The sequence below is a fragment of the Coffea eugenioides genome, chromosome 6, assembly GCF_003713205.1.
Source record: "Coffea eugenioides isolate CCC68of chromosome 6, Ceug_1.0, whole genome shotgun sequence".
Classification (NCBI taxonomy): domain Eukaryota; kingdom Viridiplantae; phylum Streptophyta; class Magnoliopsida; order Gentianales; family Rubiaceae; genus Coffea; species Coffea eugenioides.
This window is the reverse complement of record NC_040040.1, coordinates 11,589,918-11,610,952: the sequence shown is the minus strand read 5'-3', so window position 1 is coordinate 11,610,952 and position 21,035 is coordinate 11,589,918. Positions and strand designations below refer to the sequence as shown.

At 37.2% G+C, this 21,035-nt stretch overlaps 2 protein-coding genes across 2 annotated transcripts; one reads left to right on the top strand and one right to left on the bottom strand.

The window, feature by feature from the left end:
- The first annotated feature begins 7,409 nt into the window (after nucleotides 1–7,409).
- On the top strand, nucleotides 7,410–10,119 carry LOC113773545 (guanine nucleotide-binding protein subunit gamma 3). The gene is made up of 5 exons (XM_027318183.1): nucleotides 7,410–7,654; nucleotides 9,236–9,288; nucleotides 9,431–9,475; nucleotides 9,555–9,599; nucleotides 9,858–10,119. Exons 1-5 carry the CDS (start codon nucleotides 7,511–7,513, stop codon nucleotides 10,117–10,119), a joined length of 549 nt encoding a protein of 182 aa, XP_027173984.1. The 5' UTR covers nucleotides 7,410–7,510.
- Nucleotides 10,120–11,766: 1,647 nt separating this feature from the next.
- On the bottom strand, nucleotides 11,767–15,556 carry LOC113774090 (subtilisin-like protease SBT1.8). The gene is made up of 2 exons (XM_027318656.1): nucleotides 13,666–15,556; nucleotides 11,767–12,708 (listed from the first exon to the last, which is right to left on the bottom strand). Exons 1-2 carry the CDS (start codon nucleotides 15,296–15,298, stop codon nucleotides 12,026–12,028), a joined length of 2,316 nt encoding a protein of 771 aa, XP_027174457.1. The 5' UTR covers nucleotides 15,299–15,556; the 3' UTR covers nucleotides 11,767–12,025.
- Nucleotides 15,557–21,035: the final 5,479 nt, after the last annotated feature.

Below are 21,035 nucleotides of genomic sequence, written 5' to 3'. Positions count from 1 at the left end.
TTTAGACGTATATAGAGCTTGGAGTTTCAATGATTTTGTACTGCTGGTAGTATTGGAGGAAAGGCAGCAGGTCCTATATCATTCATTGATGATAATCAAATTTTGGTGCACGCGTGCTTTCTTTTTGGACAACCATTAAAAAAAAGTTTGTCTTGTGGAGCTCCTCCATACACTCCACGTTGTTGCAGAAGTAGTCAATGTTGACTAGACTTCTGAAGCAGTCAGATGTAAAATAGGACCCTCCTTCTTATAACTCTTTTTTTTTAAAAAAAGTACAGTCCCCATACAATCATGTACAAATGACAGAGTTCCAGGCTAACTCACAGCAACTTCAAGTAGAAGAGATAGGCCAAAAATTGTAACTTAAAGATGTTGTAATGTTGTGACTCTCAGGAAGTGTATGAACCATTTAAATATTAATAAATATTAATTAAAAAAGTATTAGCTTTAAATCCTAGCAGTACCTCTCTATAAATATTAAACGAGTAATAAATATTAATTAAAAAAGTATTAGCTTTAAATCCTAGCAGTACCTCTCTATAAATGTAAATAAATATTCGTACTATTTTTGTGAAATGATTTTGCCGTTTACTTATTCATGTATATTTTTGTGAAATGATTTTGCCGTTTACTTATTCATGTATATTTATGCTTAGCTTTGTACACAAATTATTAACCAACAAACATTTTTGTTCCATGAATCCACATGCTTAAGGGGGCATATTTTATATTTATCCCAACGCGCAACGCGCGTTTTATGCCTCCTAGTTTCTACAAAACGGAATATAGTCAAATAGCGAACGAAAAAGAGAGAAAGTTAAAGTGGTCATCGAAGGCATGTATAATTGTACGATGCAATGTAGATACTAGGATAACAATTACAAAAAATATAAGAAAATGTTATATGCACTCCCGTTTTTGTTCATCGCACTCTCACTCTCATTTTTATCATATAATTTTTATTTATTAAATTATATGATTAAATAAATGGTGCGAGTGCAATTAATAAAAAATGGACTACAAATAATATTTTTCAAAAAAGATATAACAAATTTGTTTGACACACAAAAATTTGCATCCTACATTTCAATTCTCTCCATCTGATTTCAGACCATAGTTTGCTGCAGTCACTGCGGTGATCACAGAGAAACTGGGTTCGTTAAGGGGATTTTGCAACGAGTTTAGATCCACAAATGGGCAAAATAGGCAGTGAAGTTGTTGAGAATGAAGAGTCATCAGCACTGGGATCAATCGTAAAGCCCAACCCAAATGAACGGACGGAAGAAGAGGGGTAGCCAGCCCATTTAGTGATCCAAATCAGCATTCGAGTACCAACTCCCGCATTAAATACTCTGCAGCGACCGATCCAGGTGATTGGGAGATCGGGCGATGCGGACGGGAATGGTGGTGACTGGTGGGGCTGGGGATGGACTTAGCAGGAATTTTTTTTTTTTTCAGATACTTTAAATACATAGGTACTATTATGACCAGTGTGCTGTTGCTTCACGTGACATTCATCAAACTGGGCACGTACAACAAGTTACTGGTGCTTCTACTGTTTGTTCATAACTTCAAACACGTCCGATCCCACCGAAGGAAAATGTCACTTTGATCTTAGTGGCTGCGTTGAACTTCCCGTAAAGACAGACAAAGTTGTTGACTTGAATGTGTTTGGTTTCTCTTCTATTTCCCTTGATTTACACCTTATTTACACACACTGATTTACTTGCATCATCAACACATTTTTTAATCATCTTTTTATCTCACATTATCAAATCAAAAAAGTGCTACAGTAATTTTTCACAAAATTATCTCAAATAATTTACAATCCAAACACACTAATATAATGACCAGTGTTTAAAGCTTTTGTAGAAAAATATATTTGTAGGAATTTGATGTACGTGAGATAAAAAAGATGATTAAAAATTATAGTGTGTTTGGATTGTAAAATAATACACTTTATTTACACCTTATTTACACACACTGACTTACTTGCATCATCAATACATTTTTCAATTATCTTTTTATTTCACATACATCATTTCAAAAAAATGCAACAGTACTTTCTTCACAAAATTATTTCAAATAATTTACAATCCAAACACACTATTGTGTTTTATGAAAAATTTAAATTTTTTTTGTTAGAAAACTACAATCCAAAAGAAATTTATGATATATTGAAGTTGAAAGAAAAAAATTTACAATATATTGAAGTTGATTCTCATGAGCGCTCTAAAGATGGTTGGTTTGGTTCTTATTGTTGTTAATGTAACAAAACTAGCATAACCCCCCCCCCCCAAAAAAACAAAAAAGAAAGCAATGAATGGGGAGGGGCTTAACTTGGATGGGTATCAACAAAATAATTTTAGATTGGAGAGAGTAACCCGTTTGAATTACTAGTTTTTAAAAATTGTTTGTAAAAAAAAAAAAAAGTATACGGTAACAATTTGATATATAGAAAGTAGAAAGTTAATTGAAAGGAAATAAGCCGTCTAATCATGCTGATTGGAACCGTCTAATTAATAATAATGACTCTAACAAAGCAAGCAGACAAACTCTTTTTGAACTTCGTTGATTTTAAGAAATTATTATTAACTCGGACGAATTATCACACAAGTGGCCAATCCGAACAGAAAAGAAAGAATCAGTTCGGTCATTCAATTCCATTAAATTATAAAACCAACAATTTGTTCGGTTTTAGATATCGATTGATTTCTCCTTGTCAAATTTTAGTCATATGTCGGGTGAACTTGAATGAATATTAAATTTTTATATTTTTTTATAAACATATTTTTTAATTATTTTTTTATCTCATATATATCAAATCGTTACAATATAATTGTATAAAAAAAACTCTTAAAAATAGCAATCCGAGAACAGGGGAGTGACGCTTATCGTTAGCCAAAAATGGGTGTAACCCTCAATGATTTGCTCATGCAAAGCAACTTTCGTACGCATGAATTGTGACACCAATCCGCTTGAAAAGCACTTTGCTGTCTGGTCTACTCAAGGCCCCAAAGGTTGTAACAAACTTTGAGGATCAAATAATTTCCTTTTGTGTTCGTGAAGTCTGGACGTTTTTCATAGCACTATTCAAGTTTATAAAGAACCAGAATCTATTTCAATTTCTATGAAATGTAATTAAAATTAATTTTATATGATCATACGTAACAAACATTGCATTAAACCTAGCAAAGGCAAACTTATGGAGGTTTCTAGGACTAAAAGCAAAAAATAATAGTAGTCTTCTAGGTATTATTAGCGTAGAAGAATTTTTATTCCAATCTGTATAAAATTAATGCTAAACACATCAATACATTTTGAACTCTTTAAATTGCCTATGCAATATTCTCAATGAAAGTACTGAATACAGGAAGGTTCCGCTTCACTTTAAAAAATAGGCCCCAGGTGTCTACCATAGATATGTATATCTAGTGAATGCATTTGTAAAGTGCACTAGTTTCTCTGTATTAGGAATATTCCCTTTTAACATACATTTCGTCACTATTTTTTTTTTATCTCGTACACTCCACATTTTGAAAAGGTAATAACCGTTAAAGTTTCTTAAAAAATGCTCCCAAAAACTCTCAAGAAATGCAATCCGAATATCTTCTATGGCTCCAGTGGGAGGATAAGATAATTGCCAATACACACTTGAACGTTAACTAATTAATAAGGAGGATGTGCCTTGATTATGTACTCGTTTAGACATCTAAATTATGTTTAACTTACCATATAAATAAATGTGTGCATTCACATTTATTGTGCCCTCTATGTTTAGCTATTTTTTCAAATTAATTTCATTCTGGCACCATTAACCAAACAAATTATTAAAGAATAAATCTTATATACATTATCATGGTTAGATGCATGACACATGAATAAAATTTAAATTTCAAATTTAAATTCAAATGAGTTTTCATGCGTTCAATGATGACGGTGTATACACTATCAGTGTCTGAAAGATTAATTCATTATTAAATGATAAAATATGTACAATTGCAATTACTACTTTTTAATATATATATATATATACATATATACATCAAAAGTCAAATAAAGAGGGGTGAGTTAGTAACGAAAAAACTAAATGGACCTAAAGAAGTTTGCTGCTTTCTTTTGTTGATAATTGTATCAGGTAAAAAGACAAGCCAGATGCAAGAGACAAGAGCAAGAAGGAATATATATATATATATATATATATATATATGCAGCTGCTTTAATGAACCTGCATTTTTGTTAGTACAGCAATTCGAAAGAATGCAGTTTTTTTATCATCTCCAACTAGTAACATTTAGACACCTACCAAAATATTGTGGTACTGCCTCCCGTAATTCAGACCGAGTGTCAGTGATGAATTAACCTCTTTTGTTAATGGCCGCATACATAAAATTTTGCGCCTCCCCTTTCTTTGTGATGCGCTGTCCAGTGTCAAAATGCCATTTGGATAGTATAATTTGGAAAAAAAATTTATAAATATTACTCCCTCCGTTCCTCATTAGATGGCCTGAATAACTAATTCTCTTAGATTAAGAAAGTTGGTTATTTTCTAAAAGTCAACAAAGTTTTACTTTACTTCTCAAAATTACCCTTTATCTCTCTTCAACTATACCTAATTAATACTACCTGTCATTTAATTATTTAGAGTTCCAATTCAAGAAAGTTGAAAGGGTAAGCAAGGGTAAATTTGGAAAAAAGTTCATAAATGCTTTCTTGATATTATAAAATGACAGATAAAAAGAAACAATGGATTAGGACATCTAATAAGGAACGAAGGGAGTATTTATAAACATGATTTTCAATCAAATTTTTATTTTATATAAATTACTTTGGCAATGGTATGTACAATTCTAAAGGAAGGAACATAGAGCTGACCCTTTTCTTTTCTTCTTCTTTTTTTTTTACCGTGCCCATCTGCACTGCACTGTCATAACAATTAGAATTCGAAAATGGCAACTGGGATTTCTTAATAGAAAATGTTCTTTAAATGATGGGCTCTGAAATCGGAGCAGTAAAACATTCTAAGAGGCTGCGTTTTAACTGGTAAAAAACGAAGGATGAAAGGTGCAGTGACGGTACCGCTCAATTTAACCCCAGCTTTACGTTACATTACAAAGGACGACCTTTTTTTTCCCCATTTTTTTCTCTCTATCATAGTTTGCACGGGCAGTCACGTGCGATCTGAGGTACGGCGTCGACCTTTTCGCTCGCACACTCTTCTCAGGCACCCCGCCCCACCATCCACTGCTTCGTCTGCAAAACCTCTCTGCAAAACCACCATGCACCAACTCCAACACCCTCCATCTCTCCCACACCCCAACCACACACCACCGCCTTGCTGTTACTGTCCCCTTAATTTACACACACAACACACACTTCAGAGGAAAAAAAAAGAAGAAAAGAAAAGAAAATAGAACAGCTCGTACTTTAAACTTGAAACCTATCAAGCAATCAAACAGCAAACTTCTTTCTTACGCGTCCTCCTTCCTTCTACATCAAACAATAATGTCCATAGGCTCGGCCGGCGTTGCAATACGCCAGCTCCTTGCAGTTGCACCCTTTTTTCTTTTGGTACTGGATAGGTCTCCTACTCTTTTTCTGAAGGAATAGTACTCCTACTCTACTATCAACATCTCTCTATTACCATCCGATAAGTGAAGATATAGGACCGGTGTATACGTGACTTGAAAGCTAGACGCTCCAATTCTTTGGTCTTAATCTTGATCATTGCCTTCGTTGGCGTTAAAACCTACCCAACTTGAAAGTCGCCAATCTTGTAAGCTTAAATTAAGTATTAATGGAACCGATATCGACTTATATAAAGGTTGATTAGTACTAGTGCTTACTTGAACTTGATTTTAAGCATACTCTTTCATTATATCAACCAAGTCTGGATTATATTTACACATGAGACAAAAATTATATCTCAAAAAAAATATTCTTGCTTGAACCTACTTGGATTGTAATTTTTTTCAAAAAAATTACGTTTTCAATCATCATATTTTTCAATCACTTTTTTACTTCATATACATTAAATTTTACTACTCCCTCCGTCTCACTTTGATAGTCCTGTTTTCTTTTTTCGTCTGTCCCAAATTATAGTCCACTTTCCAATTGAAGAATGTAATTATCTTTTAATTTCTCTAAAATATTCTTATTCAATGTAGGTTGTTATTAGCATAAACTATCTTATTTAATATAGATTGTTAACTTACCCCATTTAATACATTTAGATTTAATATGAAATAATGTAAAAATGAGGACCGATTCTTTCTTGACCACCAATTCAAGCTCCCATAAACCATAAATTCAAGTTTCCATGAATAATTAATATAAAGTTGTACTATATTTAATATAAGAGTATTTTAAAAAAATAGCAACCTAAATTTGTTTTTTCAACAAAGTTAACTATTTTTTCTTAAACTGTGTGAAAGAAAAATTAAGACTATCAAAATAAGACAGAGGGAGCATAATATATTTTTCTATAAAAACTCGAGGGAATAACGATTCAAACGGATTATAACATATGAATTTTAATTAGAACCAAGTGACCGGTGTCCACCTTAGAACAAACATATACAATTCAAGCCCGACTTCAAACAAAAATCAAGTCAATCCATATACAAGCGCGCCCATTTAGATGGTTAACTAATTATACATTTAATCAGAGTCGATCACAAAACACATCCGATCCACGTAGAGGGATAACTTTGTACAACTGCAAAATGGTGCAGCAGCATAAATGAATCATTGATGTCACTTTAAAATCTCATGCATGCATCAATAAATATTCTACTGTGTTAACAGGATAGTAAGTAGTGTGTGTGCCCGCGAGTAGGTGTACTAGTAGAAGAGTAGTGTGTACGCATATTATTAGTAGTCGTTGTACTAATACTTCTGTGGTTGCTGTTGGTGCAGCTGCAGAGGCTGCTGCTGCTGCTGCTGCTGGCTGGAGAGAGTGTGAGGTGAGAGTGCTGTCATTGTTGTTATGTGGCAGAGCTTTTTGGGGTCTGGGCTATTGTGGTCTCTGGGGTCTAGTCTCTGGAGGCTGGACCCCTTAATTATCCCCAGATCGAGTCAGTTCAGTCCAGTAGTAACTATAGTCAAGTCGGTTCATTATTTTTCTCCATTCCATTTCCTTTCCTACCAATGTGCATTTTGCATATTTCATATTTGCATTCTTTTCCATAATCTTGTTTGCTTCGTTTCCCCATAGGCCATACCTACGATCCCTCGTTTTCTCCCTCCATTTCTCTCTGCCCCCTTGCGTCCCTTCAGTTCTCCTTCATTCTATAGTGGCAGGTGGCGACTACTTTACTGTTCTTTCAGTGCTACTTGTATACCTATTAGGTTTGTGGGCTGTGTGCCATTATTTAAGTTTTTAACCGCTACCGGTACTAAGTTCTTACTTTAATTTTGATTGCAAGAACCTGTAATGTAGAAACTAGAGAGCAAGAGCAGAGGGCTTGTGGGATTTCCCTGTTCTTCTTTGCTGCATATTCCGCAAGAAATGGCTGGTCTGGGTAGCACCGCTAAAGCGCCTTCACTTCCACCCCCACGCCCAAAGTCACCGCCTGAGTATCCAGATTTATATGGAAAGAGGCGAGAATTAGCCAAGGTTCAAATGCTGGAAAGAGAAATTCGCTTTCTTGAGGTAAGTTCAAATGTTATTATGGTTCCCTCTCTCTTTCTCTCTCTCTTTTAATTTAATTAATTTTTTTTTTTTTGGTATGTTGTATGTTTCGAAAGGGGAAGAAGAGAGGACAGAGATAGGGGCCAGAATCGAACCCGAAACAATGACTTGACCACTTATCCAAATGACCACGAGGATTGTTAAAACATAGTTCAACATTTTCTAACTCTTGGCCCCTCACAGAAATGTCAGAGATTAATCATATAGTAGGACATTAGCTTGAAAGATTGAACGGGACATGATGGATTAGAAGCGAAGTGTTCGACTTTATCCTCATTTGTTCCTTTTCATTAGGAAGCTTTTCTTTTTAGTTTGCCACTGGAAAATCACAATCTTCTTTGCTGGCTGCAATTAGTTAAGTAGGACCATGTGCCTTTTAATTGACTATTATAAGTTCTAATTTGAGTTAAACTAATGTAGATAATAAGTTGGACCACGAGTAAAATACTAACTACTGTTTCCAGTAAAAGAAATTGATTAACTTGCTGCTGATTATAGAAATTTAGAATCTTGATACACAATAATTTTGTCCAGGATCTTTGTTTTTTTTTTATTTTGATGTAGTCTCAGATCCCACATTCTTGCTTGTTCCATCCTTTTTTGGTTCAGTAGTATTTCTGCTCTGCCTTGTTATTTGTTTTTCTGTTTTGAGGTTGATCATTCGAAGAGAATCCAGGACACGCAATTATTATAAGCTTGCAGAACAAAGTAGTCAGTTCGGACAAATTCAAGCCTTGTATACAGTAACACCTGCTTAAGTTTTTTTAAACAAGTTAGTTTTTTTTTTTTTTTTTTTTTTTTTTTTTTTTCTGTTTCTGTGACTGGATATTGACTTGAAAAGGTGCAGCTTCCTTTAACTTGTTTCATTCAACTTGCATCACGCACTTAACAGAATCTTGCTTCTAAAATGGGAAGTTGGTTGGCCTAAAGCCTCAAATAATTGCATCTCATCTCAGTTCTGAGGGTGAATCCCCAGATCTCTGTTGCCCCCTTACTAGGCCTGTATAACAGTACATGAATGACAAGACGAGAGCTTACTGAATTACCTAACATTATAGATATTTCGTCATACAGTCAGTGGAATAGTTTCCACTAGTATGGCCAATTATCACATTGGAGTGCATAAATTTAAAAATTTTGACTTTTTATTCCTTTTTTCTTTTTCTTCAAGCATCAGGGCAATTTATGGATAAGAGGCTAGTAATGTAAACGAAAAGCATGAACCGTTCATGCTGTTTTGGAAACTGAAATTTCAATTGGAAAATTCTCCTTTTGAGTGATTTCGGGTTCGTGTTCAAATTCTAGTTCATTATTTCCTTTTTTTCTTTTAAAAAAAATTAATTTTAATATGGACCATGTTTATCCTCATCAATCCTTGCTAGCATTTGGCCCAGCTCAGAAACATCGAAACTTGGAATGAAGCTTTCGTTTATTTTCTTATCATAATCTCAAATTAACTAATTAAGCTACTGCCAGTCACTCTAACATATCATTCTCTATGAACTGTCGTTGGCATGTTATTGACATCTTCATTGTAAGCAGGACGAATTAAAATTCGTTGAAGGCCTTCAACCTGCTTCCAGATCCTGCAAGGAGTATGTGTAAATTTTTGTAAATGCACCTTTAAAGTAGTTCATTAGCAGGGCTTGTCAATTACATGCTCTTTCCATAGTTGTGAATTACCTAATAAATAGCTTCTGATTCCCGTCTTACTCAATGAATTTGACAACTTCACAGCGTTGCGGATTACGTAACAGCAAATTCAGATCCTCTCATGCCAGCGTAATAAGCTTTCAACAGTCCTTTTTAATTACCTTGAGAAGTAACTACTGTTGTCTTACACGATCATTCTTTGTGGCAGAACTAAGAGAGTTCATAGATCTTGTTGCTTCTGGAAATGGCTCTGGTATGTTCTGCTCATTGAGTAATAAGGGTTACTTTTCTCACGTTAGATATTCAAGGAACAAGGCAATGACTTTGTTTTGGCTTAAATAATATGAAGCATGGTTTGTTTTGGCTATGTTTATACTACCTGTTAGTCAGTGACTAAAGAACATCTTCAAACGTTTTTTTTTTTTTTTCAAATTTTAATTTTATAAATTCCCCTGCATTTTCTTGATCTGTTTTTTCTGATGCCTTCCATCAACATTTTGATGCATGCAAGGCCGAATATGTGTATTAAGGTACATTTTCCTTTGTGTACAGTGGATCATCATGCTTCAGCTTTTCATGGATTTGCTGTCAAGGCTGTGTCCCTCATCTTGAGATGCCGCGCTGCTGTGGTTGTAGTAACTTGTGTGATTGTAGTATATCATCGTCGTGCCCATCATCCTGCCCATCCATCAGATGTTCAAAACCCAAGTGCCACTGTTGCTCCTGCTCCTGCTTCAGTTCCCAGTGCTTTAGAAAGCCCGCATGCGGCCTAAGCTGCCGCATTCCCAAATGTCCTTCTTGCTCTAACTGCTGCTTTTGCAATGGATGTACATCCTGTTACCCTAAATGTCTAAAGGTAAACCTTTGCAATGGATGTTGTACAAAAGGCTGCTGCTACAGCTGCTATATATGTTATTAGCACATCATCAATTAATAAATACACTAAAAGAAGCTCAATTTACAATACCCTCTTTTCTCAATTTTTTATTTAGGTTCTTCTGCGTTTATTCCTTTTGATGTATTGAACTAGAATAGTTACACCACTTCTCTGCATTTTTATTACCATTCTCTTTCCATCGGGTACCAAGACAACTTCACAAGCAGCGCACGATTTCCGGGCTTTGAATCAAGTGCAATTGGCACCATTATGCTCCAAGTTATCGATAGAAGTGTGGTCGCACCTTTTTTTTTCTTGCTCTCTGGTTATGGTACAATCGTGTGCTTGTATTCTTATTGCATTCCCAAAATGACTTGTTGGTTTTTGGTCCCTAGATCAGCTAGCTACCTTGCAAAGCAAATTTGTAAATCAGATTTACCTTGAACGAGAATTGTTAACATATTTACAAGATGTCCTCTTTTTCCATGACATATTTGGCCCTCACCTAAACTTGTTTGATTGCATCAAAAAGAAGCTTTGGGAGAGTTCTCAATCACTAATGTTCAGCAGTAGCTGGATGTGGATCAAACTAGCAATGGGACGGGTGAGGCTGAGGCAGGGATCCTTCCAGCATCCCCCAGGCCCGTAATCTACAGCCCTGCCCCTTGCTTTTTCCATGTTCCCGTAGGAGCACCGCGGTTGCGTAATTATATTTTTATTTTGACATTATTTTATACGCACACCCCATCAATAACAACATTGTAAATCACTTGTTTAGATTCTTAACTAAATATTTAATGTCAAATCAAAGGTTAAAAATCACTTTAATCTTTTTTAATCCATTTCTCTACTTTTAATAGCAAATCTAAACTTATAATTATCATATTTGTTTACATAACTTACACTATGTAAAGAAAAATTGAAGTAAAAATAACCAAATAATCATTTTTATCATACAAATTATGATATACATGTGCGCGCATGCACGCACACTCTCTCTATTGATATGTAGTTATAATGTGTATATGTGTAAAAAATTATATATAGATTTTTTTAAAAAAAATTTACATTTATAACGAGGGACGGGATGGGGGTTTCCTCACACACCCTTTTAAACCCCGCCTCTGTTGCCACCCATACATCAAATTGTTTTGGCCACGATTACGATCGTTAATTTTCTTCTTTTTCCTTGGGGATATATAGTCGATAGCTTTTGGTATTGTTCTTTGTTGAGCCTGCTCAACATCTACCCACAAGATTAACAAATTTGACTCCTTGCTATATTGGATTAAAAAAATTAGAAATTTTGGGTTTAAACTCCTCTTTTCCCTTCTCAACTTCTTAAATTTTATTCTTTCCCTATTAGGAAAAAATTTTTAAATATTTGAAAAAAAAAAAAGGAATTCATCAGGTTACATCAAACCAAAACACTGAAAATGCGGATGGTTGACACTGAAACAGCAAAAAGATGAATTCGTCAGGCTCAGGCATGACCGCCGAATGACATGTTATATTATTTGTGTAGTTATGGGCCGATATTCAGTTGAGAGAAAGCATCAAACTTGCATACCAGGGCTACATATATATATATATATATCTCTCATTTCAAGATCCAACTAACTTGTAAGTACAAACTTTCAGCGCTGCTTTGTTTTTTTTTCTCTACTAAAAATTCTCCAGAGCCCCGATGATCTTCTGAGCATCAGAAGGCATTTTGTAGCTTCTGTCCTTGAGCTTGCGAGGGCAATATTATAAATTTAACCCTTTTGGGGCTGAGTTAATAAAATCATAAAGACGATCGATCATTCACCGCAACCATCTCGACACAGTGTCCAGGAGAAGGCAACTGGACTCCTGACTTGGTGTTCAGCATTGGTCCAAGCAATTGAACCAAATGCATCCTTAGTCATTGGACTTGCGCCCTTCTTCGAAACAAATGTGACCGTGTATCGCTGCTTTTCTCCTACACTCTTGAAAACAAGCTTAGATGGCTTCACTGCCACCGCCACAGTTGAAGGTGCTTCAATGGTGGAGTGGTAGATGGATGCTGCAGCTCCCACATTCGTCAGTTCGCGGGTATATCGCACGACTCTGGTGCTGTCAAATAGGATAGAGAATGATGGATAGTTGAGGTGGCCAGGGTCTTTAAATTTCCTGGAACAGGTGACGTTCGGGCGCTTGACTATGCTCTGTATTTGCTCCGGGGCATAATTCAAGGAGCAAAGGAAGGCAACGTAGTCATCTGGAGTAGCGTCATAGACAAGGCCTGGAGAAATGGCCTTGTGGGGGTCGACATGACCAGCCCCATGAGCGAATGGGGTGGAAATTGTAGCATCCGCAGCATCGCGCAGAGGGGAGTTGGTGTTGTCCTTAGTATAGGCAGTAGTCATGAGTGCAGATTTGATTGCACTTGGACTCCAATCTGGATGTGCTGCTTTCAGCAGCGCTGCCAATCCGCTAATATGTGGGCATGACATTGATGTACCTATACAATTCATTCATTCATGAAAACAACAACTTAATCAATGATTATTATAAAAAAAAAAAAGAAGAAAAAAAAGCCATTATAAAAAGTGACGCATATCCCATGCGAAATTCTTCCCTTTGGAAAGCATATCAAGCCGTTACTATGCGGGTCCACTAATTGTATTCATTTTGACCCATAATAGTACTTGCAACTAGTAATGTAATGCACGCCTAACACTTTTTGGGACCATCATCCCGTAGCTTGCTCTGTTTTTCAACTTCGACCTTCAGTACCCCCCCCCCCCCCCAACTTAGACTTGAGAATCGATGTTCACCCGTTGCCAACATTCTCAATAAAACATTCATATGTTTCTCTTCACTGTTTTACTAACTTCTATATGCATCAAATCAAATCGTTACGTACTATATATATTTTTTTAAAAAAAACAAATTCAGAAATAGCAATACAAACGGACCTAAAACTAGTAGGAGAGAATCCATTACCATATAATGTCGTTCTGTTCTCCTTAAAAGAATGCACGCCAATGGTTCCCTTGTCGTATGGCTGGGCTTTAATTCATATTGTCTATTGCATGAATCAAAAGGACTGATGATTTGTTTTTAACCCATGATTTCAGCATGTGCTAAACTTTACTTTTTGTCAGCTAATTCAGTCTCATTAGCCTAAAACAAACTACCACTCTTTCCCACTAACAAAATATCCAATTAATTAGAGTATCCACATAAGACTTTACCATCTTTCTAACAGAAAAAAGTAACGATAACAGATCAAGCTGCAACAACGAGCACCCTTTAAGAAAAAACTCCCACCTCTAAGAAAAAAAATTTTTTTTTTTTAAAAATCAGGTGAATATGTTCTTGAGATCCACGATTAACATATAATTTAATCGAATTGAGAAACATATAAAAAGAGATTTAAAAAAAAAATAAAAATTGAGCCGTTGCTTGAGCTCACCAGACATGATGTTGAACAGAGTTTTCCTCGTATCCTTCTGAAGCCCAGTCGGCCCAACAGCCTCAGACCAAGCAGCTAGGATGTTGACTCCAGGTCCAATCACATCTGGCTTCAGGATTTGTGGGGTCACCATATTGGGCCCTCTGGAGGTAAATGCTGCCACCACCGGCGACGGCTTGACATTCACCACCGTCCCACCGAAGCTGAGCGCCGCCGTGGGGTTACGATTACTCTTCACATACTCCCTTATAACATCACCAACCTTCCTCCCCACCGCCACAGCCGGCAACAGATGACTATCCGCCACCAGCTCCTCCCCACTAGCCTCCGTATTAGCTAATATCATCCCGATCCCACCAGCATCCCTCACCACCCCACCCTTCTCCACCCTTGCGTTAACACCTCTATCACACAAGACAACTTTTCCAGTCACTTGGCTGGGATCGAGTGAACCCGGCATGCATAAATTGCTCGAGACATTGTTACCCCTGTTGTAGACCAAACCCACAGATTTTCTCCCCATCCCTTTCCCACTATACAACGAAACGCCTGCAAATTTCTGGCCACTCCCGAGTACAGCATAAGCTGGGAAATCTCTGTCTATGGTTCCGGCTCCAACCGTCATTATCCAAGGAGCCAAATTAGCCAACGATGCCTTAGCTGGGCCGCTATTGCCCGCTGAGCAAGACACAAGTATGCCCTTCTCCATAGCAGAAAATGCTCCTATTGCAATCGTATCCCGATAGTAAGGCCCAGAGCCGCCACCTAGTGATAGGGAGAGCACATCAACCCCATCCAAAATCGCATGTTCCATTCCTGCAAGAATATCAGAACCAAAACATCCAGATGTCCAGCAAACCTTGTAAGTGGCCACCCGGGCGTGTACCGCCATGCCTCGGGCAGTTCCGCTGGCGTAGCCGAGAAGGCTAGCATTACCTACAGCAGAGCCAGCAGCAGTGGACGATGTATGAGTACCGTGACCGTCGTGGTCGCGAGGGGATTCGGTTTCTCTCGACGGTTTTTCCCCAGCGGCCATGTGGTAGCCCCTGGAGAAGAACCTTGCACCTATTAGTTTCTTGTTGCAGTGTACTTTTGGATTGAAATCCACGGCACTCTCACACTGGCCTCGCCATCTGGATGGGACATCCGGCAGGCCCGCGTCAGAAAAGCTCTTGGACTCGGGCCATACGCCGGTGTCCAGGACGCCAACGATGACGTCCTGGGAGGCCTGGTTGCGTTCTTGCGGGGTGTGGCCAGCCCACAAGCCGAGTTCAGAATCCAAGCCGAGGAATTCTGGGCTGCGGGTGGTGTGGAGTTGGTAAACTGCATCCTCGTAGACCCCGAGGACCTCATCGGATTGACGGAGAGAGTCGGCCTCCTCGGGGTCCAATGAGGCAGCAAAACCATGGTAAGCGGTGGTGTAGGAATATACTATAGAGTCAGGGTGGGAGGAGGATGTGAGGGACTGAAGGCGGTCGCTGTACCAGTCGGTATGAGTAGAGTAAGACGGAGGCTTTTGGTGGTGTTTCATTTGGACTAAGTAAGTCTTTTTGGCAGAAGTGGGAGTGATGAGTAGACATGATTGGAGAAGAAGGGCAACGACACAGGAGGACCAGATCGCAGAACCCCCCATTGGTGTGTTGTAAAGTAAAAAATCAGAGAGGGATGAGGAATGGAGGAAATGAAGGAAATGAAGGGAAGGGGTGTGAAATTAATGGGCTAAGTCGGGTTGTTGGCGGGTTGTGTGAGTTGTAAAGGGGTGGGGGTATGGTTGGTTTGAGGGGAGTGGGATTTTTGTTGGCGGGTTGTGTGAGTTGTAGGAAGAAGAAGAAGGACGAAGGAGCGTTGAATGGAAGAGGAAACAGTCGCCGTGAAGTACGACTGTCAGAAAGGAGGGGATGGATGGAGGTGGAAGGAACGGAGGACTCTTGTCGGGTTTATAAGCACGAAATGCTAATCTACGAGGCTTGGAGTTTGTGTTTCTTACCGCAATGCCACTACCGCACAGCGGTTTTCCCTACGATTGGGGGGTTTTAAATTTTGAGGGTCGTGCCTCACTGCTCCTTAACCCGGTGAGTGCTGACGCTGAGTAAGTAGTGGTGTGGTTTTATTTAATAGAAGGAAAAGAATTTCTAGCACTTGCGCTACCAAAAAGGCAGTTTCTTTTTTTCCTTTTTTTTTTCAAACCAAGATAACTTTCGTCAACACTTTAGCAAATTGTCAATTGTGCTCCTATAATATTTCAATTTAGCCCCAATTATTGGGGACATAGACTCATCAATGGTTTGATGTGCTCTCGAGTTTGGTATTTAATTAATTCAATTCTGGCTTGGAAATAGTAATCAAGCTAAAAGGGAAAAATAAACATGTATGTGGTAGCTGGTGGTAGTACCCAGTTGGGGGAGTACCTCCGCGAAGGTTCGAATCCTGGGTAAAGCGATAGGTGAAAAAGCTGGGCAGCCTCTCCCGACCCGAGAGGATTAGTTGGGTCATTAGGTATTACCAACCCGAAAATCCAGATACCTCTGTGTTGCCCACAAAAAAAAAAAAACATGTATGTGGTATTTAGAAATTAGAGGGCCAAAGTCAATATCTTGTACACCAGCGTTGCGTGATTGAAAATAGCCAAGCAGACATGGGTCATGCATGCTTCATATGCATTGCCCTCTAATCAAAGTGAAATTGCATGTCATCGACAATGCTTCCACTGAATACAATCCATCATTATCTTTGTTTTTCTAATTTTGTGAATTAAAAAAGAACACTCGGGAACGATGAATACGAAAAGTTACTAAACATAGTAAATATTTCTTCTTCCACGAGCAAAACAAGATATGATAGAGCCATTCAATACTCTTATGTGGTTATGATCTTAATGACAAATTTTGAAAAATTGGTTTATTTTGATTTAAAAAACCATCCTCGAGTACATTATTCTTGTTAGCTTTTCTTGCATGACTAATGAGGGAGGAATTTCATGCTACCATCTTAAATAGAATTAAGCTCTTTGATCACCTCTTACTTAATTTCCCGCTTTACTTGCACGCCTTTAAACAGAAACCTATCTATCTTAATATTGGATGCAAGCATAAAAGTCTTATTTTTTCTTTCAAACTCTTCTATATATGTAGAACTGCTACAACCATGTACTATAGAATTCAAAATCATGTTCTTTGTTTTGAGAATTTAATGACAGTCATGTATCACCAATTGTGTGACATCTTCTCTCTTGCATTAATTATAATCCACAAAATGTGTGTTGTTATTTGTTTTATAAGTTTGTCATTAATGAAATAAGACAATAACCACCACAATACGTGGAAAACTCCTCCACTTAATTGATTAGAAAATGTGATAGAAACATGTCAATCTGGTGACTTGTCTGCCTATCTTTGGTTTGAAGACATCTAGCAAGTAAATAGCAATCCAATTCTCTGGTGAGGTGTACTATTATTACCTTTATAAATGCACGCATTCAGGACCTAACCTACTTTTAGGTTCCGTTTGATAAAATTGAATCTGAATTCTGAAGTCTGAATTCTGAATACTGAAACAATTAATTTGCTGAATTTTAAGCATTGAAAAAAATATACGAATGTCTGAATTTTAATGCTAAACCTATTTATACTGTTTGATAAATATTTATAGCTTAATGCTTAATAAGTTTAATTTGACAATTTTGCCCTTATATCCTTTCATTCAAAAAAGAAATAGAATCTATGATTTAATTAGTTTAAAATTGTTAGGTATGAAAATGACAATATTTATTTTTAAATCAAATTAATATAAAATATGAAATATATTATATGATGAGTATGGAGAAGATGTGAAAATCATTAAAAAGGGAGAAAAGAGAAACTAAAAATCGTTAGATAGAGAATATTATGTTGTTTAATTAGATAAGAATTTTGAACATAATTAACAAATAATGGTAGATTTGGTAGATAAGATAAGGTAGCTGAAGTAATTCTATTGATTCTTATCAGAATTAAGCATTAAGTTAGGATTCTTGTGCTGAAAAAAATACACACAGGTTCAGCACTGTTTAACAAGTTCAGCAAATAGATTTTCATTAATAAAACACTCAAAACATCTGAATGTCTGAAAAAATTCAGATTCAGCATTTTTTTATGTTATCAAACAGACCCTTAGTATGGTAAGCATCGGTCCCAAAATATTCATAATCCACCAGCAATTACTCCTAATTTTTTTAACTCGCAACTACAAGTGAGCAAGCAGCACTCATGCGTGACATTTTAGATGCAGTCTAAATAAATTACCGTCAAAATAAGTTTAAGAGTGCAGGAGTATGATCATGTGTAGACCTCCTATAGCTTTCTTGATCCCGGGAGCTCTACTTAATATTGCATCTTAGTAGTAAAAAGAAATCACCTCCTGATTGTGAATTGGGTAATGATTCCCACTTGGTCTGCATGAAATGAAATTGTGGAAAAACATTGGAGCAAAATCAAGATACAAGATACAAATCCATAACAAGTAACTTCTGAGGCAACTCAAAAAGAGAAGGACTGTTGATAGCAGAATGTCAACACTTCTTGAGGACATCTTAAGCTTAAAGACGTCATTTTCGAACGTGTTCCTTTTACTTGGTTAGTAATGATAACAATATGACATTAGTGCAAATATTAGCTCATATGTTTTAGACATTCTTTTGGATGAAAAAGGTATAATTCCTCCTTGTCTTTGAATATAATATGTACAACTTATTATCCCGTCTTTGCTCGAATTGTAAAGTCGCATTTAAAGTTCAATGAAAATATTCTAACGTTTGGGGGGAAAAAAAAGTCTTCATGAAACCAGACAAAAAAAAGTAAATTGCATCAAATCACTCGAAACATTTTACAGATTTGCAATACAAGGAAACCATTTTAGCACGGAGGAGCATTAATTTGGGTGAGTCAGAGTCTCAACTCGTCCAGTGGCATGAGTCAGTATTAATACATCACCCCCGGGGGCAATTCGGGAAGAGGAAAATGGCACTAAAAACAAGGTGGGAGTCGTGCAAATAAATAATCAGCCACATCCTGTGTTGGGTAGACCATGGTGCGGGGAAAGTTGAATAAAAGGTCAATTCATTTATGATTTTGTAACGGCTACAATTTTTAGGCACACTCCCTCCCTCCCTCGCTTGTTGTTTTTTGACCGAAACCATCTCGAAATTAACGATACATGCATTGTCCTTTGCCCACCCAACTTTATACTGTACCTGTACTTTTCTTCTTTTTTTCCATTTTGTTTTTGTTTTGGATTTTACTGCACGTACATGTACAACAGAGGGTATTATGAATTATTAAAATAAATATATAATTTAATTACGAGTCCATACTAATATATTCTATACAGCGTAATCTATAATACTTAACGAGAGAGTCTTAAATAAAAGAGTAGATAGTAAAGTGAAAATGCGGCAATAACGGTCTTATTACAATCAAGAAGCTGCGCCAACCAACCAATGTAGACACGTGTCAAATTGACTGAGCCATACGAGTAATTTTCACTCGCACTTTGATTTCTAGTTCGCAACGCGCCACCTCATTCAGATTTACGGCCGGCCACCATGGAATACAGCGCTTTTGTGTATATCCCCCCCTAGCTCGCTGCGGGAATATAACGTTTAGTGTAAAGCGTAGAGATTTTATTTGAAGAAAACAAAAATGTGTAGATTTTAGGATGTAATATCTTTATGTACCAGTAATGTATATATACTCGTAAAATTAATATACGTCACATGTATAAAATTTAAAATTTCGATTCAATTTAAGAATGAATTACATGTATCTAGACTCGTCAACGATAAACTAACACGATGCAAGAAAGATTGATTAATCCTATATCGTCACACTAATTTCTAAAATGTGATGCTCATTCGTGCAAGTAAATTACAGTTGAGAAAAACCCTAGCGTAGTCTGCTCATTTTTCTTTTTCTGGTCCAAATTAAACGTGGTGATCTTGCACATACAAACAACACATGGTTTTATTTTTCTCAATTAACCATTTAGTTACTTGATTACGCCAAAAATGGGAGAAAAAATAATTTAATGAGTGGGTATCCAAACTTCCAAGTGACTAAAGAAGCATAACAAAATTTCAACAATACATGCTGATGAAATTAAAACCAATCAAAATTATAGGACGCCAATCAACCAATTGAAGTGATATCTTACGAGATAAAAATGAAAAAATCATTATTAGAAACATCACAGCTTTTCGCAAATACTAAGACGTCAAAAGTTAGGCAGCACTTCAACCGTCTCCTTCACAAGGAATAATATACACTATACAGGGCATGCATCATTTATGCTAGCTAAGCTAGCCCGGCCGGGACGCTATTAGAAGGTGGGAACTGGGAAAGATATTATTGCAGAGCTGCATGTGATGGTGGGGTGGGGTGCCGATTGGGGGTTGGGCCATTCGTAATTCCGGAGAATGTGGCGGAATTATAGCGAACAAACTGCCGCTTGGCTTTATCTTATTAGGCGCTTTTCTCTCTCCAGTCTCCCCCGCCACCCCCTCCCCCCACCACACAAAATCCCTTATCAGAGCCTCAGAGATTGAGAAGAAAGAGATCTAACAACTGCAGCCGGCTGGCATCCATGGATATCGTATGCAGGAGGAGGAGGTGGAAGTCAGTCAGTGTGGGTGGCAGGATTCTGGAATATTTATGTAAATTTCATATTTGCATGCATGCAGGCTCGCTCCGCACTCCGTATTCCGTACTCAGTGCTGCTTTTTAACCTATTCTCTTTGTATGGTTGCACTCTAGAAGCACAAGATGAACGGTTTTATATATGACCAACAGTTGCCTTTTTTTTCTTTTTCTTTTTCCCCCTTGTTCTTTTCCTGGGAAAGGAAAAATTGAAGGGAGGAGATTCAGGACAATTTGTACCCCTCGTCTCGCTGTTTGGTGAAGTGATCGGTGGACAAATTTTGCAATTTATTCTCAACAAAACTTCAAACTCATTCACCTTCACAATTCAACAAGTTCAAGTAAGGAAATGAATCACCTCTTGGGGTTGGCTCGGATAGTTTCGGGATAGCCTAGTTAGGTCCCGAGATCTTGAGTTTGAGTCACCTCTCTACAGTTTGTGTGTCCTTGGAGGGCGAGGTCGTACATGGAGATTAGTCTGACAAAACTGGAATATTTCCTATGTTGAAAAAAAAGAGAGTAAGGAAATGAATAAGCGAGCGAGCAGAAACAAAATTTGAATAGGAGAGGTTAATTTGCACATTTTATACATTGATGGCTTGTACTATTAATATTAAAACATACGCAATGTTTTAACTTGTGAGATATTTGAGGTATTTTTTAAATAGTTAGTGCAGATTTATTGTAATGAAATTGTGCCTC